Genomic DNA, 25,900 nt, shown 5'->3' with positions numbered 1-25,900 from the left:
GGGAACGGGGGTCCCCAGACTTGCCTGCCTCCGGCCTGCGGCATGGCTCAAGGGGTGGCCCAGTACGGCCCATCTTCATCAACTCAAGCTCAAGACCCTCGCGAGGGGCCAAGCCTCGCGGGGCGGACGACGCAAGGCTTCCTCAGGAACGACCTCACCAGGCAGGCTCGCGAGGAGGCGGAGAGATCAAGGCAGGGGTACCTCGCGAGGTACCCATGACGCAAGACATGACGATCAAGGCCAGGCGGGCGCCGACCTGCGCAGTGTCCTTGTTTCCTCTTTGGTGCAAAGGGGGCAAGCGCAGGCGCGGAGTACCGAGGCATCAAGCAAAGGTTACCACTTCGGTGCAACGAGACCAAGACCAGTAGAGCGGCAGGATGGAGGTCACCATGGAGCCCAAGACGGCGTCATCGCCAGTACCTTTAGCAGTCGAAGACCACCTTTAGTCAGGATAACTTGTACTAGATGTTCCCCTTCAAAATGGCCGTTGTTGGCGCCCTTCCCGCTCAATATTTGGGAAGAGGACCAGGGCCTCTATAAATAGGGCTAGCCACCACCTTAGCAAGGGACAGATCATCCAGATCATCCCCAACCACACAAGCTCACCGAGCTCAAGAACACCCCTCGCGAGGCTGTTCTTCCTCTGTACTGTTCATCATCAGCCCCTGAGGCAATCCACCACACCACACACTGGATTAGGGTATTACACCACAATGGTGGCCCGAACCAGTATAAACCTTGTGTCCCTTGTGTTGTTCATCGTGTAGCCTAGATTCTCAGCGAGGCGTTGGGACGTGGATCGGTAGGGAGAAGATCTTCGCGCGCACCCCAGAGTTCGAACCTTAAGGGTTTTGCCGGAACCCGATATCCGACACCCATGTTGGCTCCCACATGTTCCACGATAATCTCATCGGATGAACCACGATGTCGGGGATTCAATCAATCCCGTATACAATTCCCTTTGTCCACCGGTATGTTACTTGCCCGAGATTCGATCGTCGGTATCCCAATACCTCGTTCAATCTCGTTACCGGCAAGTCTCGTTACTCGTTCCGTAACGCATGATCCCGTGACTAACTCCTTAGTCACATTGAGCTCATTATGATGATGCATTACCGAGTGGGCCCAGAGATACCTCTCTGTCATACGGAGTGACAAATCCCAGTCTCGATTCGTGCCGACCCAACAGACACTTTTGGAGATACCTGTAGTGCACCTTTATAGCCACCCAGTTACGTTGTGACGTTTGGTACACCCAAAGCATTCCTATGGTATCCGGGAGTTGCACAACCTCATGGTCTAAGGAAATGATACTTGACATTAGAAAAGCTCTTAGCAAACGAACTACACGATCTTGTGCTATGCTTAGGATTGGGTCTTGTCCATCACATCATTCTCCTAATGATGTGATCCCGTTATCAATGACATCCAATGTCCATGGTCAGGAAACCATAACCATCTATTGATCAACGAGCTAGTCAACTAGAGGCTCACTAGGGACATGTTGTGGTCTATGTATTCACACATGTATTACGGTTTCCAGTTAATACAATTATAGCATGAACAATAGACAATTATCATGAACAAGGAAATACAATAATAATCATTTTATTATTGCCTCTAGGGCATATTTCCAACAGTCTCCCACTTGCACTAGAGTCAATAATCTAGTTCACATCATTATCTGATTGTAATGAATCCAACACCCATGGTGTTTGATCATATCTCGCTTGTGAGAGAGGTTATTAGTCAACGGGTCTGAACCTTTCAGATCCGTGTGTGCTTTACAAATCTCTATGTCATCTTGCAAATGCAGCTACCACGCGCTATTTGAAGCTATTCCAAATAACTGCTCTACTATATGAATCCGGTTTACTACTTAGAGTCATCCAGATTAGTGTCAAACTTTGCATCGACGTAACCCTTTACGCCGAACTCTTTTACCACCTCCATAATCGAGAAAATTCCTCAGTCCACTAGTTACTAAGGATAAATTTGACCGCTGTCCTGTGATCAATTCCTGGATCACTCTTGTACCCCTTGACTGACTCATGGCAAGGCACACTTCAGGTGCGGTACACATCATACCATACTGTAGAGCCTACGTCTAAAGCATAGGGGACGACCTTCGTCCTTTCTCTCTCTTCTGTCGTGGTCAGGTCTTGAGTCTTACTCAATACTCACACCTTATAACACAGCCAAGAACTCCTTCTTTGCCGATCTATTTTGAACTCCTTCAAAATCTTGTCACGGTATGTGTTCATTTGAAAGTGCTATTAAGCGTTTTTGATCTATCCTTATAGATCTTGATGCTCAATGTTCAAGTAGCTTAATCCAGGTTTTCCATTGAAAAACACTTTTCAAATAACCCTATATGCTTTCCAGAAATTCTACATCATTTCTGATCAACAATATGTTAACAACATATACTCATCAGAAATTCTATAGTGCTCCTACTCACTTCTTTGGAAATACAAGTTTCTCATAAACTTTGTATAAACCCAAAATCTTTGATCATCTCATCAAAGCGTATATTCCAACTCTGAGATGCTTACTCCAGTCCTTAGAAGGATTGCCGGAGCTTTGCATACTTGTTAGCATCTTTTAGGATTGACAAAACCTTCTGGTTGTATCACATACAACCTTTCCTCAAGAAAATCGTCGAGGAAACAATGTTTTGACATCCTATCTGCAAGATTTCATAAATAATGCAGTAACTGCTAATATAATTCCAACAGACTCTTAGCATCGCTACGAGTGAGAAAGTCTCATCGTAGTCAACTCCTTGAACTTGTCAGAAAACATCTTAACGACAAGTCGAGCTTTCTTAATGATGATACTTACCATCATTGTCCGTCTTCCCTTTTAAAATCCATCTGTACCCAACAGCCTTACGCATCAAGTAGTTCTTCCAAAGTCTATACTTTGTTTTCATACATGGATCCTCTCGGATTTTATGGCCTCGAGCCATTCGTCAGAATCCGGGCCCACCATCGCTTCTCCATAGCTCGTAGGTTCATTGTTGTCTAGCAACATGACTTCCAAGACAGGATTACCGTACCACTATGAAGTAGTACGCATCCTTGTCGACCTACGAGGTTTGGTAGTGACTTGATCTGAAGTTTCATGATCACTATCATCAGCTTCCACTTCAATTGGTGTAGGCGCCACATGAACAACTTCCTTTGCCCTGCTACACACTAGTTGAAGTGACAGTTCAATAACCTCATCAAGTCTCCACCATCCTCCCACTCAATTCTTTCGAGAGAAACTTTTCCTCGAGAAAGGACCCGTTTCTAGAAATAATCACTTTTGCTTCCGGATCTGAAATAGGAGGTATACCCAACTGTTTTGGGTGTCCTATGAAGATGCATTTATCTGCTTTGGGTTCGAGCTTATCAGGCAAAAACTTTTCAGATAAGCGTCGCAGCCCCAAACTTTTAAGAAACGACAACTTAGGTTTCTCTAAACCATAGTTCATACGGTGTCATCTCAATGGAATTACGTGGTGCCCTATTTAAAGTGAATGCGGTTGTCTCTAATGCCTAACCCATAAATGATAGTGGTAATTCGATAAGAGACATCATGGTATGCACCATATCCAATAGGGTGCAGCTATGATGTTCGGACACACCATCACACTATGGTGTTCCAGGCGGTATTAGTCGTGAAACAATTTCCACAATGTCTTAATTGTGTACCAAACTCGTAACTCAGATATTTATCTCTATGATCATATCATAGAAATTTTATCCTCTTGTCACGATGATCTTCAACTTCACTCTGAAATTACTTGAACCTTTCAATATTTCAGACTTGTGTTTCATCAAGTAAATATACTTAGAATCTACTCAAATCATCTGTGAAGTAAGAGCATAACGATATTCACGGCGTGCCTCAGCACCCATTGGATTGCACACATCAAATGTATTACTTCCAACAAGTTACTCTTTTGTTCCATCTCACTGAAAATGAGGCCTTTCAGTCATCTTGCCCATGTGGTATGATTTGCATGTCTCAAGTGATTCAAAATCAAGTGAGTCCAAACGATCAATCTGCATGGAGTTTCTTCATGCATATATACCAATAGACATGGTTCGCATGTCTCAATCTTTTCAAAAACGGGTGAGTCCAAAGATCCATCAACATGGAGCTTTTTCATGCGTTTTATACCAATATGACTCAAATGGCAGTGCCACAAGTATGTGGTACTATCATTACTATCTTATATCTTTTGGCATGAACATGTGTATCACTATGATCGAGATTCAATAAACCATTCATTTTAGGTGCAAGACCATTGAAGGTATTATTCAAATAAACAGAGTAACCATTATTCTCCTTAAATGAATAACCGTATTGCGGTAAACAAAATCCAATCATGTCTATGCTCAACGAAAACACCAAATAACAATTATTTAGGTTTAACACCAATCTCGATGGTAGAGGGAGCATGCGATGCTTGATCACATCAACCTTGGAAACACTTCCAACACATATCGTCATCTCACCTTTAGCTAGTCTCCGTTTATTCCACAGCTTTTATTTCGAGTTACTAACACTTAGCAACCGAACCGGTATCTAATACCCTGGTGCTACTAGGAGTACTAGTAAAGTACACATTAATATAATGTATATCCAATATACTTCTATCGACCTTGCTAGCCTTCTCATCTACGAAGTATCTAGGGTAGTTCTGCTTCAGTGACCGTTCCCCTCATTTCAGAAGCACTTAGTCTCGGGTTTGGGTTCAACCTTGGGTTTCTTCACTAGAGCAGCAACTGATTTGCCGTTTCATGAAGTATCCCTTCTTGCCCTTGCCCTTCTTGAAACTAGTGGTTTTACTAACCATCAACAATTGATGCTCCTACTTGATTTCTACTTTCGCGGTGTCAAACATTGCGAATAGCTCAAGGATCATCATATCTATCCCTGATATGTTATAGTTCATCACGAAGCTCTAGTAGCTTGGTGGCAGTGACTTTGGAGAACCATCACTATCTCATCTGAAAGACAACTCCCACTCGATTCAAGCGATTGTAGTACTCAGACAATCTGAGCACATGCTCAACGATTGAGCTTTTCTCCTTTAGTTTGCAGGCTTAAGAAACTTGTCGGAGGTCTCACACCTCTTGACGTGGGCACGAGCCTGAAATCCCAATTTCAGCTCTTGGAACATCTCATATGTTCCGCGACGTTTCAAAATGTCTTCGGTGCCTCAATTCTAAACGTTTAACATTGCGCACTGAACTATCACGTAGTCATCAAAACGTGTATGTCAGATGTTTGCAACATCCACAGACAACGCTCGAGGTTCAGCACACCGAGCGGTGCATTAAGGACATAATCCTTCTGCGCAGCAATGAGGACAATCCTCAGTTTACGGACCCAGTCCGCATAATTGCTACTATCAACTTTCAACTAAATTTTCTCTAGGAACATATCTTAAACGGTAGAACTAAAGCGTAAGCTACGACATAATTTGCAAAGACCTTTTGACTATGTTCATGATAATTAAGTTCATCTGATTATTTAATGAACTCCCACTTAGATAGACATGCCTCTAGTCATCTAAGTGATACATGATCCGAGTCAACTAGGCCGTGTCCGATCATCACGTGAGACGGACTAGTAGTCATCGGTGAACATCTTCATGTTGATCGTATCTACTATACGACTCATGTTCGACCTTTCGGTCTCTTGTGTTCCGAGGCCATGTCTGTACATGCTAGGCTCGTCAAGTCAACCTAAGTGTTTCACGTGTGTAAATCTGGCTTACACCCGTTGTATGCGAATGTCAGAATCTATCACACCCGATCATCACGTGGTGCTTCAAAACAACGAACTTTCGCAACGGTGCACAGTTAGGGGGAACACTTTCTTGAAATTTTAGTGAGGGATCATCTTATTTATGCTACCGTCGTTCTAAGCAAATAAGATGTAAACATGACAAACATCACATGCAAATCATAAAGTGACATGATATGGCCAATATCATTTTGCGCCTTTGATCTTCATCTTTGAGGCGCGGCATGATCACCTTCGTCACCGGCATGACACCATGATCTCCATCATCATGATCCCCATCATCGTGTCTTCATGAAGTTGTCTCGCCAACTATTACTTCTACTATTATGGCTAACGGTTAGCAATAAAGTAAAGTAATTACATGGCGTTCTCAATGACACGCAGGTCATACAATAAATTAAGACAACTCCTATGGCTCCTGCCAGTTGTCATACTCATCGACATGCAAGTCGTGATTCCTATTACAAGAACATGATCAATCTCATACATCACATATATCATTCATCACATTCTTTTGGCCATATCACATCACATAGCATACCCTGCAAAAACAAGTTAGACGTCCTCTAATTGTTGTTGCATGTTTTACGTGGCTGCTAAGGGTTTCTAGCAAGAAAGTTTCTTACCTACGCAAAAGCAAAAACGGTGATATGCCAATTGCTATTTACCCTTCATAAGGACCCTTTTCATCAAATCCGATCCGACTAAAGTGGGAAAGACTGTCACCCGCTAGCCACCTTATGCAACAAGTGCATGTCAGTCGATAGAACCTGTCTCACGTAAGCGTACGTGTAAGGTCGGTCCGAGCCGCTTCATCCCACAATGCCGCCGAACCAAGATAGGACTAGTAACGGTAAGCAAATTGAACAAACCATCGCCCACAACTACTTGTGTTCTACACGTGCATAGAATCTACGCATAGACCTGGCTCATGATGCCACTGTTGGGGAACGTAGCAATAATTCAAAATTTTCCTACGTGTCACCAAGATCAATCTAGGAGATACTAGTAACGAGAGAGAGAGAGAGAGGGAGTGCATCTTCATACCCTTGAAGATCGCTAAGCGGAAGCGTTACTAGAACGCGGTTGATGGAGTCGTACTCGCGGCGATTCAAATCACAGAAGATCCGATCTAGCGTCGAACGGACGGCGCCTCCGCATTCCACACACGTACAGCCCGGGGACGTCTCCTCCTTCTTGATCCAGCAAGGGGAGAGGAGAAGTTGAGGGAGAGCTCCGGCAGCACGACAGCGTGGTGGTGGAGCTTGTGGTATTCCTGCAGGGCTACGCCAAGCACTACGGAGGAGGAGGAAGAGTTGGGGGGAGGAAGGGGTTGCGCCAGGGAAGGTGTGCGGCTGACCTCTCTCTCCCTCACTATATATAGGGGGAAGGGGGGAGAAGGAGGCGCCCTAGGGTTTCCCTAGGGGAGGGGCAGTGGCCACAGGGGAAATCCTAGATGGGTTTGGGCGCCCCCACCCCTAGGAAACTTGCCCCCCAAGCCAGGAGGGGTGGCTGCCCTAGGGGAGGCGCCCCCACCTCTCCAAGTTACGTGAGATGGGGTGGGAGGGGCGCTCAGCCCAATAGTGGGCTGATGTGCCCCCTCCCCTTGGCCCATAAGACCCCCCAACGATTGCCGGGGCCTCCGAAACCCCTTTCGGACACGCTGATCGTCACCCGGTACCCCCGGAACAATTCCGGACTCTAATACCCTTCGTCCAATATATCGATCTTCACCTCCGGACCATTCCGGAACTCCTCATGACGTCCGGGATCTCATCTGGGACCACATACAATTTCCCATAACGACTCTAGCGTCACCGAACCTTAAGTGTGTAGACCCTACGGGTTCGGGAACCATGTAGACATGACCGAGACGTTCTCCGGCAAATGACCAACAGCGGGATCTGGATACCCATGTTGGCTCCCACATGTTCCACGATGATCTCATCGGATGAACCACGATGTCGGGGATTCAATCAATCCCGTATACAATTCCCTTTGTCCACCGGTATGTTACTTGCCCGAGATTCGATCGTCGGTATCCCAATACCTCGTTCAATCTCGTTACCGGCAAGTCTCTTTACTCGTTCCGTAACGCATGGTCCCGTGACTAACTCCTTAGTCACATTGAGATCATTATGATGATGCATTACCGAGTGGGCCCAGAGATACCTCTCCGTCATACGGAGTGACAAATCCCAGTCTCGATTCATGCCAACCCAACAGGCACTTTCGGAGATACCTGTAGTGCACCTTTATAGCCACCCAGTTACGTTGTGACGTTTGGTACACCCAAAGCATTCCTACGGTATTCGGAAGTTGCACAATCTCATGGTCTAAGGAAATGTACTTGATATTAGAAAAGCTCTTAGAAAACGAACTACACGATCTTGTGCTATGCTTAGGATTGGGTCTTGTCCATCACATCATTCTCCTAATGATGTGATCCCGTTATCAATGACATCCAATGTCCATGGTCAGGAAACCATAACCATCTATTGATCAACGAGCTAGTCAACTAGAGGCTCACTAGGGACATGTTGTGGTCTTTGTATTCACACATGTATTACGGTTTCCAGTTAATACAATTATAGCATGAACAATAGAAAATTATCATGAACAAGGAAATACAATAATAACCATTTTATTATTGCCTCTAGGGCATATTTCCAACAGGACATTTGCACCCTGAAGCCGGCAACAATTTGCACCCAAACAGAAGAGAATACTTACTTCAAAATAGAGTATACTTGACTGATGCAAATCTTGCAAAGAATAGCTAACATCCTCATAATTCTTCATAAATTCTAATCAACATTAGTCGGAACAAAAAAATTTCATGTAATCAACATAAAAGAAGTATCAAAGGTTTCCCTGTCCTCATGTAGGAGATTTTTTTTCTGATCCAGCAAACTCATGTAGTTTGTTCACTTATGGTAAATGCCACAGTGGCCTCTCCTCAGGCGCCTCTCCTCGGGTACAAACCAGGCGAACAGTGGTGTAATGCCGGGAAGTTCAAAACAGATGTAACGTTAATTTAAGCTATATCATGAAGAGAATGTCAAATTGCTGCAGGACTCTATCCTATTCCAGCAGTAATGGTGAAACAACATCACATAAACTCGACAAAAGACCATGCTGACTGATACATAATGCTCAATTATGTTCATAGTGAGTTTAGTGTTAACACCAAGTAGTTAGAGTTGTTAGTTGATACCCATAATGTAGGCAAAATTTGAAAGCAAAACAACAATCATCAAGAACAACATAAAACATGGCAAACTGAAATTTTTAAAGAACTATGATAGAATGAACCATTCTAGTGCCCTAACCATTTAGTATTACCAATGACTTCCTAAGTTGGATTGGTCATGCACTCTGCACCATCGCATCTATTTATTATTTTCTTTAAGGCATAGTTCACTCTGTTAATTTTTAGGAGATGGTTGAATGTTTTGAAAAATAATAATCGATGGTATTGTTGTTATCCAGCAATATCTGATGAGGCAGCATGCATTTAGTTAATTTTCAAAACAATTCAGGCCTCATAATACCACATTATTACTTTGTCTGTACATGGCTGAGCTACAATTTGGGATAAGGAGATAAGGTATAACAGGTTTATGCTTTTGTAAGCTAGTACGGTACTTACAGGAACAACACTTCGGAAGTATTTTTCAGGATTTAAGAAGTATGCTTCATCCTACTTGAGACGAGAGAAGCCATCTTTGACATTTCCACACATTTCATAAGAAGAGTAATCGCAGCTTGACTATCTTGCATTTGTCAAAGGATCTCCTGTTTACAAGCCTAGTTGTATTACATATCCTTGCAGATCAGGAAAAGAATACCATTATCATTTATCTGATGTACAAGTTTGGGGGGGCTCTGCCCCCCCCTCCCCAACTTTGGACCAAAATGTGAAGAAACTTTTTGGGGGAGGGCTTAGATGAGACTTTTTTAGCATTTTACACCTTCAAACCATAGTTTAAAAAACCGAACTGGAAAGGTTGTCGGTTCAGGTTTTTACCGGTCGGACCGCCGGTTCACCAGTTTGATTGTCGGTTTTTTAAGCAACACAATAATATATGTTGACTAATATATGTGCTAATATAGTGTGAAACAATTGTCAAATAAAATTATTTCCATGTAGTGGAGAACGAAGTAGCACAAATGAGTTGATTATTGGCCCGTGTGCAGGCCCCGCGTATTGCTCACATGACCTGGGGTCGAATTCCACTTCTCCCAATTACTGTTAATACATTTTCCTGGTTTGTCCCGGTTCAATGGCCCGGTTTTTTCACCAGTTTTCTAGAAAACCGGCCGGTTCGACCGGTTTTCTCTGGTCAGATTGCATAATGGTCTTATTAGCTTAAAAACCGCCGAGGCCAATGGTTTCGGTTTTTTCCGGTTTGACTGCCAGTCCGGTCCGGTTTTTTAAACTAGGCTTCAAACACTGATGTTTTAGCCTTGGCCACCCCAGCAATTTCTACCTAGCTCCGCCACTGCTATCTTGCATTTTGATTGTCATGGTTTAAGAAGTATGCTCCGTCTTTCCAAGTAGGAGAACAAGAAAGCTCTGTAGAAACAGCTGCCATATTTGCTAGTTCTTCATAATATTTCTTCATAACATTTTCTTCATGAATTTAAATTTTTTTCCCAGCGAGTGACGTGGTAGATTTTCTCAATCCCTCCCAACTCCAGCAAGAAACCACCAGCGAACTAATTCCTTTATTTCTTTTAGAGAAAATTTCCTTTATTTCTCCCCGACCGGCCAGGATATCTTCAAAAAAACCCCGAAAGAACTCCAGGTGTTGCACCATCGATGCATCATCTCTGAATGCTTTCATCGCTACTCCTCGGTGCGATATCTGCATCGAGGCCTTTTCTTTGAAATGTTGTCTAAAACAGGCAGGTGTTCTGCAAACGTCAGAAAAAATATCTAAGTGACAAAGCTTCTCCTAGTTCACCTCTATATCTACGGCTAGCTGACTGCGGCTTTCTGAAGTTGCATCGTCTGTAATGAGTTTAATGACTTCAGAGTTACCCTGTTTTTCAAAAAGAAAATAGACTAAAATGCACTTAGATATAATTCTTCTGGATTGCGGTTCAGCAATAGCTGACCAACACCATGATTAAAGTTGGTTAAGATTTGATATCAAATTTATAACAAAAAAAATCCCTATTTGGCATACAAACAAAAGTTGTTCAGAGTAAACCAAGCAAAGAACGAAATGGTTTGAGATATTTTGCACATAGGTTGAGTTATCACGGACTAAGAATCCAGAGTAAGATGTAGTATTTCTCCTTTGTATCACTAAAGAAAGAGCGGTAAAAGAAGTCAGAAGATTAGTAAATTTAGGAAAAGTACATAAATTTATTTATTTTTCTCAAAATTTGAAAAAGTTTGTGAATTAACAAAAACATAAATTGAAGGAAAACTCTGTGAATTTTGAAAAAGTTATAAAGGTTCACGAAATTCATAAAAGTTCTAAAATTTTGAAAACAAATGTGAATTTGGAAAAAAAACTTCATAAAATCAACAAAAAATTGAAAATGTTCATTATTCGAAGAATCTACGTACATTTGAAAAAGTCATGGATTTGAAAAAAAATATGAATTTGAAAAGTGTCCAATTTTGAAAAAAAATCATGCAGTCAAAAAATATTCGCTGGATTTGAAAAAAAATGGTGCATTTGAAAACTTTACGAATTTGAAGAGGTCCAGCAATTTTCAAAAAAATTCAACAAAAGAGAAAAACCAGATGGCAAACCAAAAAACGGTTGGAAGCTTCTAGAAGCTTCTTTAAACCGGCAGGATTGGCTAGAATAAATAAACAAAAGCCACCTTTGCGCTTGACGAGAATAAGAAAGAAAACTAATGGGCTGAGCCCAGGATGGAGGGATGTGCGCCGGTTTGCAGGAATGCCTGTAACGGCCGCAAGGGCGTCAAATAGGATTTCTAGTGCTTTTGAGCTATGCGCTGCTTGCTCTTGACTCCTTGTCGTGCACGAGTAATGCTAGAGTCACGGGCAAGGTTTTACTGAGTTCACGGATTGATCTTAGCTGGCCTTTGCTGATTGGATTAGGGAGGGTGGAGGGGCCCACACCCCTGAAAATCAGGGGGAGAGAGTTAATTTGTGTGAAGAGAGCCCGTAAAGGTCTGTGTTGTTTGTCCGTTGATGTTGGATTATCTGTCGTGCACCTGCCTGTTCGCTTATTTTCCTAACTTGCAGTTTCTACCAACTTTGGCTAGTTTTTCTTTGTTAACTTTTTTTAGATTTTCCCCTTTTTGTATTTTTGCTTTCTTAAAAAATCGTAAGCATTTGTCACGATACTTGATAAGAAAGTGTTTATGTATTTTATATATATATATATATATATATATATATATATATATATATATATATATATATATATATATATATATATATATATATATATATAGAAAAAGTTAAAGGTTATTTAAAAACATTCATCGTGTATATTAGAAAAATGTTCGATGTTATTCAATGCTGGTTTTAAGGTTTATTTGGTTTTATAATATTCATCATGTATATTATAAAAATGTTCAATGATGATGTTGATGTATGAATAATTGATTTTATATCACGAAGGCACAAAAAAGGTCTTCCAACAAATGATATAGATGCAATTTTTTTACTCGGGTTTTGCCCGTCATGTAAACAATGGCGGAGCTTTGTGAGGGCCAACCTAGGCCATGGCCCCACCTCATACAAAAATATGTGCATATCCCTTAGTATTAGGCTTGATTGTCCACTAACCACCCTCCCCCCCACATGACCCCCTCATGATTTTTGTTCAAGCTCCGCCACTGGATGTAAAGCAGGTGATGCAAATTTTCATCACTTGGGCCATTCCAGCAAAATGCGCGCAATCCCAACCGCCGCGCGAGCGTACCTCTACCCTATCATCGCCGCCGACGATTTCAGCCGATAAGGCTGCGGCGGTGGCTCGTCCGTCCTCCCCTAAGTTCGCTGCTATCCCACTGCCCCATCTTGTCACCCCGGACGGCGGCCAAAGGTCCCACCACCGCGCCGATCTAGATCGGCCATCGTGCAGAGTTTCGGCTGCTGGCCAGAGCGGCAGAGCCTGTGATGGCTCCCGGAGCTTGTGACCACTGTCCGGCGTAGGTCTTCTAGCCGCCGGAGCTGCAGCATACAGGTGTGCAACCGCCGCGACCGAGCCGAGCTGTCGTTGCTTCGATCGACGCTGCTTCGCCGAAATTACAGGCAGCACCTCACCGGCACATGCCAGCAAGGCGGAGGGAGAGGCCTCTATGACCGGCGTGGCTACCATCTTTGAATATTAATGATGATTTTGAGATGATTTAGATTTTGAGTTGATTTACGATTTTATTTTGAGATGATTTATGATTTTAAGACGATGTAGGATTTTATTTTTGAATAGTTTATATTGCTTACCACATGTGTCATGTGGTTATTTAATATGATTTTGATGTTATTAGGTTCAAATATGTATGAAATTGTGGAGCGATTGTTGTGACGATGCCCTATTTTACATCACCTATTGAAGCATTAGTGCCCTATTTTACATCATCTGTTGGAGTTGGAGGTTTTGGTGATGTAAAAACCCACCTTTTGAAGATCCAAATTTTACTCGAAGCACAATTTAGTGTCATTTTCTATTGGAAATGCTCCGAGGACGGGGTGTGCAAAGCAGTCCACCATGTCAATGCCTTTAGAAAACATGATAATGATGCGAAAAAAGTTTTAGAGTAGCACTTTGCCCACACACAAAGGAAAAGGGGTCAAAATTTAGAGACGAACCCTTTGCCCATTGCCATGTCGTACACTACATCTTGCTACTGCTGCTACCCCTGCAAGTGGGGCCCATCTCCCGGGAAGCTTCCGCAGCACATACTTATGGACCTTGCCGGTGGACGTCTTGGGCAGCTCGCTGCGGAACACCACGGTCTTGGGCACCATGTACCCCGCCATGCGCTCCCGGCTCCATGCCATGACCTCGGTCGTGGTCACTGTCGGTGTCAAAACCGGCGGATCTCGGGTAGGGGGTCCCGAACTGTGCGTCTAAGACTAATGGTAACAGGAGGCAGGGGACACGATGTTTACCCAGGTTCGGGCCCTCTCGATGGAGGTAATACCCTACTTCCTGCTTGATTGATCTTGATGATATGAGTATTACAAGAGTTGATTTACCACGAGATCGTAGAGGCTAACCCTAGAAGCTAGCCTATGGTATGATTGTTGATGATGATGTTGGTCCTACGGACTAAACCCTCCGGTTTATATAGACACCGGAAGGGGCTAGGGTTACACAGAGTCGGTTACAGAGAAGGAAATCTACATACCCGAATCGCGAAGCTTGCCTCCCATGCAAAGGAGAGTCCCATCCGGACACAGGACGAAGTCTTCAATCTTGTATCTTCATATTCCAATAGTCCGGCCAAAGTATATAGTCCGGCTGTCCGGATACCCCCTTATCCAGGACTCCCTCAGTAGCCCCTGAACCAGGCTTCAATGACGACGAGTCCGGCGCGCAGATTGTCTTCGGCATGGCAAGGCGGGTTCCTTCTCCGAATACTCCATAGAAGATTGTGAACACGAGGATCGTGTTCGGCTCTGCAAAAAAAATTCCACATAACACCGTAGAGAGAATATATTTCACGAATCTAATCTGCTGACAACTTTTCATAGCGTGACATCACGCCGCGGCCTGGTCATTATTCGAACCGTTTTCTCCCTGCCTGCCATAACACGTATTGCGAGGCGGTTTTATTGGCATTTCTTGTCGAAGCAGAGATCGTGTCCCCCTTATCACGGGATTCTCATCAATACGGGCGTGGGTAACCCAATCGTGTTACTGAAATAACTCCACGGTTTTAGGCAAGTTCCAAACGGTCACGCGGAGGACGCTTGATATTCACCCTCTTTATAAAGAGGTCCAGACCTGTTCTTTTCTTTCCACACCCAATCCTTCCCTTCCCTTACCTCGAGTTCCAACACCCAAGGCTCAGGCTAAGCGCTTCGGACCTTCAATCATGTCCGGATCCAACCTCAAGGTCGGTGGATGGCCTCTTCCGTGACAGAGGAGGATATCAAGAAACTTAGGAAGGCTAGGTATCTGACCACCGAAATCTCCCACCGGCTACCTGCTCAAGGGCAGGTTATCCCTACTCCCGAACCTAGCGAGAGTGTCGTATTTGTTTCCCACTTCCTTCGAGGGCTTGGCTTTAGTCTTGATCCCTTCGTAAGATGGCTCATGTTTTATTATGGGCTAGATTTCCATGATCTAGCTCTAGATTCCATCCTTCACATCTCGTTGTTTATCGTCGTGTGTGAGGCCTTCCTCCGCATTACCCCCCACTTCAGCTTATGGCTCAAGACCTTCAATGTGAAGCCGAAGATGATCGAGGGGCGACACGCAGAGTGCGGAGGCGCTATAATAAGCAAAGGTGCCAACGCCCCATGGACGAAGGGTTCCTTCCCGGAGGTGTCCGAATTATGGCAGAGGGAGTGGTTTTACATCACTGCCCCCCGGGGTACAAAGTGGGGGGCCGCCCCGGCCTTTCGCCCGGGCCCTCCGCCTCAACTGGCGTCATGGGTCAACAAAGGGCTGGACTGGGGGCCAATTAATGACGTGCTGACATTGCAAAGCCGCATCCGAGATCTCCTCAGGACGGACGTCAGTCTCGTCCAAGTAATGCAAGTAAGGCTGGTTCGTCGGGTCCCGCCGTGCAAACGTCGCCCTCTCCGTATGTGGGAGTTCAACCCGGAAGGACCGCGAACTATTCAACACTTCTTCGGCGTAACGCTCGAAGGGATGTATCAATTATTCTTCGGATCACGAATAAAGTGTCCGGACACCACCGAGGATGCGGGTCTGAACTGCAACCGTCCAGATACCCAAGTAAGTAACTCCGCAACCGAACACACCGTTACTATGTTTGTTATAACATCATTCTAATAAACCACCCTCGACCAGGATTGGATAAGGAAGGCGGGGAGGATCAGGTGTTCGGCCCCTCTTCCTGAAGGCTTGCCGAATCCTGTTCTGGCCAGGATGCTGGAGCGCGCGCCCTACCAAGTGCCATTAGGAGAAGATGGAGGGAGGCGTAGAGAAGCCGAGAGCGGGCTTCGTGCATTACATATCCCAACCGGGGGAATTGGTACCTCCGCAAGGGAGGGTGATCGGAGAGGTGAATCAAAAATCCCCTCTCCCCATGGGAAGAAAAGGGGCGCCCCTGAAGATTTGGAAACGGAGGCTTCCAAACGCGAGAAGAAACCTTCACCAGGGGGCCCCGGCCCAGAGGGCATCCTTGCCGCACAGCGCCCGCAAGGCGGCCAGCCATCAACCGAGCCGTAAGTGAACAAAGGCACTTTGACAAATATATCTTTTCTCTTCTCTGAGATTAACGACCAGGACACATGTTTTGCAGTCCGGCTCCTAGCCCTTCTCAACAAAGTTCGTCTTCGGGGGATCTTCTTCCGGAGATGATGGAGAGAGAGACGCCTTCTCCTACTTCCCCGCATCGCGAGACGGACAACCCTCAGGTGTCGCCGCGGAGGATTTCACCTGATCCGCAAAGGCCAGAAGGTAACTCTTCGGTCGCCCGAAGTCCGGAGTTTCCGGCTCCCAAGGAGAGCAACAGAAAGAGCCCGGGATTGTCCGGTGCCCATCCGGACACATTGATGGGTCTTTTGGAGCAAGCGTCTATCTCAGAGGCGCATCGTACCTTAATGGGTACGGTGATTGAGAGGATTTCATCCGCTAAGAGCGGGTTAAATGAAGCTTTTACAAGCCTGCTAAGAGGCTTTGAGGTACGCCAAGTAATATATATTTTTGACTGTACCGCACACGATAGGTGTGCTCTGTATAGATAGTAGCCCCTGAGACTCTGGTTGCCGACCAGAGGCGGCGAACAGAGGATCATAGTCCCAGGTAATAAACGCGCTGCTTTCATGTGCAGGCGGCCGAAGGTCCGGCGGCTGACCGGACTGCTGATTTTGCCGAATTGAGGCGGCAGCTTGACGTGGCAGATGCCGACATCGCGCTTGTGAACAAGCGGCTTGACGAGGCACAGGGTGTGTATTTTCAGGTGGTTTAGCAAATTTTAAGAGGAGCATGATGCTAGTATCTATAATATGCTTTGATTGCAGATGGAGCTGCTGCCGTGGAGACCCTGCTGGCAGAACTTGCCCAAGCCAAGGAGCAAGCCAGAAGAAGTGATGTGGCTGCCCTGAAGGCAGCCGAAGGGTTGAAAGCCGAACAGGCTGCTCATCGCCAGAGCGAAGAGAAAATAGCCAACATGGCTCTTGAGCTGCAAAATGCCGCCGGCTGCTATGAGCTCCTTGAGAGGGAGAACCAGACGAAAGCAGCTGAATTAAAGAAGGCCTTAGAAGCAGCCAAAGAAGCGTGCTCTGGAATCAGAGCGGCGAGGGAGGAGCTTCGCCAAGCCGGAGATATCACAGTTGGGAAGCCCTTCCTATTACGGACGAAGTTCGGCGAACTGAAGTATGCCCCTCTGGATAAATTATGGAGTGCTGCAGACGCATACCTGGACTTAGCAAAGAGTGCTGCTGATGTGACGAAGTGCTTCAAAGATCAAAAAGATCATCAGGTGGAAAAGTTGTTCTGGTCGCAGTTCAGTGCTCCAAAGCATCCGCTGCTGTTAAATGAACAAATGGCCGAGTGGGCCGAGCTCCATAGGTTGTCCGGGCTTGCCATGAGGTCTATCGTGGATCATCTTTGGCCGAAGGAACCAAGTCCGGAAAGTTATTTTGATTTAGTGCAACGATTTCTTCGCGTTGTGCCGCAAATCGACGCTATAAAGAGGTCGGCGTGCATAGAGGGTGCGGGGAGGGCTCTTGCCCGTGTTAAGACATACTGGGCAGAGATGGAGGCCACCGCCATTGCAACCAGGGGTCCGACCGGAGGCCAGGACTCGCCCGAGCACTATTTTGAAGAAGTCCTAGAAGGTGCCCGTGTAATAGAGGCTCAGTGCTCCAAAAGTACCATGTTCTAATGACATGTATCTTGATTGTAAAAACAATGCTATTTTGATTATAAAGGCTATTTTTATACTTTTGCCCGTAAAGTATTAAGTGCCTCCTGTGCGGCCGTTTATGTATATATGTATATAACCTGAAAGATAGCAGTCGTCGGCTTTAGCCCCCACGCATATAATGCGGGGGTGTTCGGCAAAACGCATAATCACACTTAATCCAACGTCTTGGTCCGTTTGAGGAGGTGATAGCACGGCGAAAAAGGCAATCGGACTATATTGCTGTAACACTTTTACTTAGCCATAGGAGTTTGACGGTGGGGCTACTATATAGCCCCTGGTACTTCCGCGTTCATCCAAATACGGTGTGCGTATGTACATGACCGGGAAATGATCCTTCGTTAATGCGGAGGAATCCCGAAGATTCCGATGAGTCATCGAGTGGTTGACCAGTCTCACGCTTTATCATGACAGTCAGTTTTCAGCTTTCTCTACTGAGGTGCTCGCCCAGATGAACCGGGGCACAATCGCAGTAGTTCTCCCGGTGGCACCTTAGCCGATAGAGCGGAACGTAAGGTATCAAAACACGGGAGCCGGGCAAACCCAACATTTGACCAAAGACATGATTCAGAGCTGATGCATATAAGGGCAAACTCGCGACGCTGAACACTCCCTAAGGTATTCGGACTTTACAACATATTCTGGGCTAAGTAACGCCCTCGGTAATGAGCCCTAAATTTCCAGGTACATGCATTAATCTTGGCGTGATGAAATGCCAATAACGCAGGTATCCCTCTCGGTTATATAAAGTATCGGGGGAATTGAAGCAACAAGAGACAGTAAAAAAGGTCTACGCAGGGACTTAATCTAAAAAGAAACCTTTGAACGAGGCCCTGCTGCACGTGTGCGCCTTTGTCTCCATTGTGCCGTATCCTGGAAGGGTGTAGCACGATGATCATCTGCGAAAAAGAGAAAAAACCCAGGTGAAAGAATCTGGTGATCGTGCGAAAAAGTTGGTTATTCTTAATGAACCATAACAATGAAGTCTATTAATTTACTAATAGGATCAAGCCGAATTATGAGTCTTTATACGTGCGGGCAGCCCCTAGCACCACATGTGGGGGCGTGTCCGCCAACCAAGCTCAGGTTTATCTGGGCTGCTACAACTAGTGGTGCACTGGACACGTCTAGCCGTGTCCGTGGTCTTGACGACCGATCATTTATTCGGGTTGGGGAGTTGGCCTGGCTGTTAGAGCCGCCGCATATTCTTCCGCACGCCGAGAACGCTCTATATTTCCGCTAATTGAGATGACGCCATGTGGACCAGGCATCTTGAGTTTAAGATAAGCGTAATGCGGGACTGCATTAAAACAGGCGAAAACAGTTCTTCCGAGTAGTGCGTGATAGCCGCTTCGGAATGGAGCGATGCCGAAGGTTAGTACTTCGCTTCGGAAGTTGTCGGGAGAACCGAATACAACCTCTAATGTTAGAGAGCCCGTACAGCGGGCCTCTGCGCCTGGTATTACTCCTTTAAAGGTAGTAGTGCTTTGGCTAATTCTTGATGGGTCTATCCCCATTTTGCGGATAGTGTCCTGATATATCAGATTGATACTACTGCCGCCGTCCATGAGGACTCGGGTGAGATGGTATCCGTTAATTATTGGGTCGAGCACCAAGGCAGCCGACCCTCCATGCCGGACACTAGTCATATGATCCCTGCGATCGAGAGAGATCGGGCAGGCCGACCATGGGCTTAGCTTGGGGGCGACGGGCTCTACAGCGTAAATCATGTTTACTGTTTTGACCTCTGGTGGAAATTTCTTTTGTCTGTCCCCCAGTGTTCGGCTGGCGGGGCTCATCCTCGTCTTCACTTGGCGTCTCCTTCCCCTTGTGTTCGGTGTTTAGTTTGCCGGCCTGCTTGAAGACCCAGCATTCTCTGTTGGTATGATTGGCAGGTCTTTCGGGGGTGCCATGAATCTGACATAATTTGTCTAGAATCCTGTTTAGGCTGGACGGTCCATCTCTACTGCCTTTGAATGGCTTCTTCCGTTGACCGGGTCGAGAGCCCCTGAATCCGGCGTTGACCGCCGTATTGTCTGGGCTGTCTTCATTATTTCGACGCTTATTTCTATTGCGTCGTGGCTTTCCGTTGCCATCCCTGACTTCGGATGTGCCTGGGTCGTTGGTACCACTGCGGGCCAACCAACTATCCTCGCCCGCGCAAAAGCGGGTCATAAGGCTTGTGAGGGCTGCCATTGTCCTCGGCTTTTCCTGGCCGAGGTGTCGGGCGAGCCATTCATCCCAAACGCTATGCTTGAAAGCCGCTAAGGCTTCGGCGTCCGGCCAGTCGACGATTTGATTCTTCTTAGTGAGAAATCTGTTCCAAAGCTTTCGGGCTGACTCTCCGGGTTGTTGAATTATGTGACTTAGATCGTCTGCATCCGGAGGTTGGACATAGGTCCCTTGGAAATTAGCCCTGAAAGCATCCTCAAGTTCCTCCCAACTTCCAATTGAGTTTTCGGGAAGGCTTTTCAACCAATGCCGAGCTGGTCCTTTCAACTTGAGGGGCAGGTATTTAATGGCGTGGAGATCATCTCCGCGAGCCATGTGAATATGAAGGATAAAGTCCTCAATCCAGACCCCAGGGTCTGTCGTTCCGTCGTATGCTTCTATGTTTACGGGTTTGAATCCCTATGGAAATTCATGATCCAGCACCTAATCGGTGAAGCACAGGGGGTGTGCGGCACCCCTGTATTTGGATGCTTCCGACAGTTGTAGTGTTCGGTTTTGATTCCGAGCTGTTATTTGATCAGTATGATCGTTTGGGCGGCCCTGATCCTGTGTCGGAGCACGCCTCCTAGATCCATAGATGGACCTGGCCATACCGGCTTTTTTGTCCAGGTGCTCACGTAAATCGTGTGCTGATTTGTGTGCGGCATTATTAGCTGCTCTATCTCGGCCACGGGGTGGTCGGTCCGGCCGGTCGGTCGTATTATTTTTCGGCGGCATGGGCTTTATGGCCTCGTCGTCGAATTCAGGCAGAAGCTTGCGCTTTGGGTAGCTCTTGGTGTGGCGATCACCGCCGTATTTTTCTTCAGTATCGAGCACTTTGTTCCATCTACGGTTGAGCGTATCCTGTGCGGCATTAAGCCTTTGCTTCTGCCTCTTCAAGCTCCTTGCGGTGGCGATAAGCATTTCGCGAAGGTCTTCTTGCTCCAACTGCTTTTCCGGGATGATGAACGCATCGTCGTCCGGACTGTTTTCCTCTCCGGAGGCGGGTTTATGAGTGTTATCTCCGCTGTCACTATGATCAGACGGCGGCCCTGGTCTATGTTCGGCGTCCCCCCGCTCATCCTGCTGCATCGCTGGGTCCATGGGGTCGTCTGGGGTATTATTTCTTCTTGTGCTATTATCACTGTTTTTACTGTGGCGGGATTTGGAGCGGCGCCGACGCCGTCGCTTTGGTTGCTTATCAAGGGGATTATCTTCCGTTGCATCCTTCCATTCCTCGCCGTCACTTTCTCTGGGAGTATCCACCATGTATATATCATATGATGAGCTGGCCGTCCAGCGCCCTGTGGGCGGTGGTTCCCGTTCTTCTCCAGCATCGTCGTCCATACCGTCGATGTCTTCGGAGTCGAAGTCAAGCGTGTCAGTTAAGTCATCGACAGTGGCTATTAAGTGGGTGGTGGGTGGGGAACGAATTTCTTCATCGTCCGCTTCCCACTCGAGCTGGACATAGTTCGGCCGCGGGTCTCCTGGCAGGGAGAGAGATCTCAATGAATTTAGCACGTCGCCCAAGGTGAAAAATATCCGCGGAGGTAAACTCTATGATCGGTGCCCAATCAGATTCTATAGGCACGGATGCACGCGGTTCGGAGCCTATGGCCGGAAACAAGTCCGAGGATCCGATGACACGGGCCTTATTGAAGGCGAAGTCTGTGTTCGGCTCCATCGCCGATGAGTGTGCGGCCTCCGTGGCGGGGTCCATCCTCCCGTCCTCGGATGACACGATCTGCTCCGGTTTAAGAGCCGAGGCAGCCGCAGGCGTGATCTCACGAACACCGTCCGATGGCAGATCTAAGTCATGCTCGTCGTGACTGTTCGGCGTACCTGCGGTGGGCTCGAATCCGTCGAAGATCAAGTCTCCGCGGATGTTGGCCGTATAATTCAAGCTTCCAAACCTGACCTGATGGCTAGGGGCGTAGCTATCGATCTGCTCCAGATGGCCAAGCGAGTTGGCCCGCAGTGCGAAGCAGCCGAATACAAAGATCTGTCCGGGGAGGAAGACCTCACCCTGGATCGCATCGTTGTAGATGATTGAAGGAGCCATCAAGCCTTATCGCGACGACACAGTGGAACTCTCAATTAAAGCACCAATGTCGGTGTCAAAACCGGCGGATCTCGGGTAGGGGGTCCCGAACTGTGCGTCTAAGACTAATGGTAACAGGAGGCAGGGGACACGATGTTTACCCAGGTTCGGGCCCTCTCGATGGAGGTAATACCCTACTTCCTGCTTGATTGATCTTGATGATATGAGTATTATAAGAGTTGATCTACCACGAGATCGTAGAGGCTAACCCTAGAAGCTAGCCTATGGTATGATTGTTGATGATGATGTTGGTCCTACGGACTAAACCCTCCGGTTTATATAGACACCGGAAGGGGCTAGGGTTACACAGAGTCGGTTACAGAGAAGGAAATCTACATATCCGAATCACCAAGCTTGCCTTCCACGCAAAGAAGAGTCCCATCCGGACACAGGACGAAGTCTTCAATTTGTATCTTCATAGTCCAATAGTCCGGCCAAAGTATATAGTCCGGCTGTCCGGATACCCCCTTATCCTGGACTTCCTCAGTCACCGTGCCTGCCGCGTCTTCCTTGAGGCTCATGAACGCGCACGGCGTCTCCCCGCAGAACTCGTCGGGCCGTGCCACCACCGACGCCTCGCTCACCGCTGGGTGGCCGTAGAGCATGGATTCCACCTCCACGCTGCTGATGTTCTCGCCGCCGCTGATGAGCACGTCCTTGGACCGGTCCCGGATCTCAAGGTAACCGTCCGGGTGCATCACGCCCACGTCCCCCGTGTAGAACCACCCGTCGTCCCGGATCGCTGCCTTTGTCGCCTCGCTGTCGTTGAGGTAGCCCAGCATGACGCACCCGCCGCGGAGCACGATCTCGCCCATGGTTGCGCCGTCCCAGGGCACGCTGCGGCTGGTCTCGCCGTCCAGGATGTCCACCTCGGCCATGCCGGGGGTGGGCACGCCTTGCCTTGCCTTGAGCCGCGCACGCTCCGACGCCGGCAGCTTGTTCCACTCGCCCTTCCACGCGCACGACACGACGTGACCCCCAGTCTTCGTCAGTCCGTATCCATGGCTGACCTCAAAGCCCAATGCCTCCGCACGGTGCAGCACCGCAGCGGGCGGCGGCGAGCCAGCGGTCATGATCCGTACCTTCCTATGCAGAGGCTTGCGCACACCCTCCGGCGCGTTGGCCAGCATGCTGAGAACGACGGGCGCGCCACAGAGGTGCGTGACCCCGTGATCCGTGATGGCGGCGTACACATCCTTGGGATCGACGCGGCGGAGGCAGACGTTGGTGGCGCCGACGACGGCCATTCCCCAGGGGAAGCTCCACCCGTTGGCGTGGAACATGGGCAGCGTCCACAGGAACGTCGGCCGCGGCGGCACAGCCCAGTCCACGAGCGACACCATGGTCACCAAGAAGATCCCGCGGTGGCAGTGCACGACCCCCTTGGGCGCAGCCGTGGTGCCGGAGGGGTAGTTGAGCACCATCGGATCCCACTCGCTGGCCGGACGAACCCACTTGAACTCCGGGTCACCCATCTCGAGGAGCCTCTCGTACGTCAGATCCGTGGCCGGGGCCGGAGGGAACTGATCCTTCTCGTGGGGATCCTCGACGAGCACGACGCGCGGGGCCGAGTGCTCCGACGGGAGGAGCAGAAGCGCGTCGTCGAGGAGCGGGAGCAGCGCCGGGTCGACGAAGACGAGCCGGGAGCCGGAGTGGCGGAGCAGGACGGCGACCGTGCGCGCGTCGAGGCGCGTGTTGATGGTGTTGAGCACGGCGCCGCTCATGGGCACGCCGAAGTGCGCCTCGTACATGGCCGGCACGTTCGGCAGCAGCACGGACACCTGAAACATGCATTTGGTTCACGGCATGGATCGTCATCCACCAACCGAATTCACTCCTCCGGTGGCGAAGAACACACACGCTACAGAATCATAAGGTGTTTGTGAAAACGACGACGGGTGGATGGGTTACTTACGACGTCGCGGCGGGAGACGCCGAGGGCGGAGAGCGCGGAGGCGAGGCAGAGGCAGCGGCGGTAGGTCTGGGACCAGGTGAAGACGGTGGCGCGGTAGACGACGGAGGGGCAGTCGGCGAACACGACGGCCGCCCGCGCCAGGATGCCCAGCGGCGTGAGCGGGCAGGAGTTGGCCGGGTTCGCGCCGAGCTTCTCCATGTCCACTGCGCCTGCAGCTCGTGATGGCCGGTGCGATGCAACATGCAAGAAATAAAGCCACGTAGCTAGGTGGTCGCACGCCCACCAACCGTGTGGGTGACATTATGGGACGGTCAGGCAAATATAGTGCAGACGCTAGTGATAAATGCTGGATCGCTACTGCGTTACAGCAGAAGATGCCATGCCACGCCGTTTTCGTCCGTATCTGCATTTTTATTCAAAACGAACTTCACAGGCGACGGGCATGTTCCTCTTGTCTAGTTTTGTCTCTGACATCGTGGCCATGTTTTTTATCGTTTGGTTTGTCAGTCTAGCTGGTCTACCTTTTTTATCGTCTGGTTTGTCTAGTCATGCAGTCGTTTATCCATGCATATCCCAAAATTCTTGTTTTAGATTTGTCTACATACGGATGTATCTATTCACATACCGTATCTATTCACATTTTAGTGTTAGATACATCCATATCTAGATAAATTTAAGACAAGAATTTTAGGACGGAGGGAGTATAATACCGTGATCTCTGCTGCCACGCTTACCTGGTTGGTCTTTCCTCGGCTATGCATGTTTACAAGTACTGAAACAATTGCGAACCAGTGAACACAACTTATTTTCTTAGCAAACCATCAGTTTTCGACAATGGAAAACTCAAAGCACTGAAACAAATGTGAACAACACAAACGTCTCCAATCAAATGTAAATCAAAGTTCTTTCTCTATCGTTGTTTCTAACCCAACATTTTGTATCTCGACATCCATACTTTCCGTAAAGAAACTGAGAAGACCAAATCCGTGGATCTCAACTAACCTCATCTATTGAAGAGTTATATGAGTCACCCATCACAATGGGTGAGAATATAAGATCATTAAACACATTTGTAGCCGAGAATGAACCTCTTACGAGGTAGATACTGGCTTAGACTAGCCATAATGGTGAGTAACATACACTACTAACATACACATATCCCTAGACTATGTTACTACCTTCATAGTGGGTAGTAACATAAGTGTGGTAACATGCAAAGCTTCATTTATTAGGTTATAGACTCATATTGCATTGGAACATGTGATGTTACAGTAACTAGCTAAGTTACTATAACCACCTCTCTCCTCATTAACTCATTGCCACATAAGCAAATTTGCTGAGTTGGACTCGATGTTACTGCTGAAGTTACTCCCACAGTGGCTAGTCTTAGAGGGTGCTTGGATACGTTTTAGTCTCATGACTAAAAGTAGTGGGACTAAAACTTGCTAGCCTCATCCATGCTTGGATCCAAATACTAAAGAGACTAAAATCAAGTTAATGAACATTTATTATCCTCCAAACCCTCCAATCCAGAACTCGCCTGTGTTAAAGGAGAGGAGTTAAATGAGGAGGGAGAGGACTAATCCACATTTTAGTAGGGGTACCCCTGACTAAAAAAATTTAGTCTCAAAACTAGTTTTAGCCCCTCTTTAGTCAGGGGTGCTTGGAACTTTAGCCTCTTAAAGAGACTATTTTTAATCAGACTAAAATAAGTCCCTTGGATCCAAGCACCCTCTAAATGCTTCATCGTCGTACGAATGAGGATTTTCTTCCGCCAGCACAAAATTAAGGAAAGACGG

General features: G+C 47.4%; 1 protein-coding gene across 1 annotated transcript; it reads right to left on the bottom strand.

The window, feature by feature from the left end:
• Positions 1-22,297: 22,297 nt before the first annotated feature.
• LOC109772969 (2-methylpropanoate--CoA ligase CCL4-like) lies at positions 22,298-24,306 on the bottom strand. Its single transcript, XM_045233691.2, has 2 exons — positions 24,102-24,306; positions 22,298-23,967 (listed from the first exon to the last, which is right to left on the bottom strand). Exons 1-2 carry the CDS (start codon positions 24,297-24,299, stop codon positions 22,519-22,521), a joined length of 1,647 nt encoding a protein of 548 aa, XP_045089626.2. The 5' UTR covers positions 24,300-24,306; the 3' UTR covers positions 22,298-22,518.
• Positions 24,307-25,900: the final 1,594 nt, after the last annotated feature.

This window comes from Aegilops tauschii, chromosome 2 (assembly GCF_002575655.3).
Source record: "Aegilops tauschii subsp. strangulata cultivar AL8/78 chromosome 2, Aet v6.0, whole genome shotgun sequence".
Taxonomy (NCBI): Eukaryota; Viridiplantae; Streptophyta; class Magnoliopsida; order Poales; family Poaceae; genus Aegilops; species Aegilops tauschii.
This window is presented reverse-complemented; position numbering and strand designations above follow the sequence as displayed.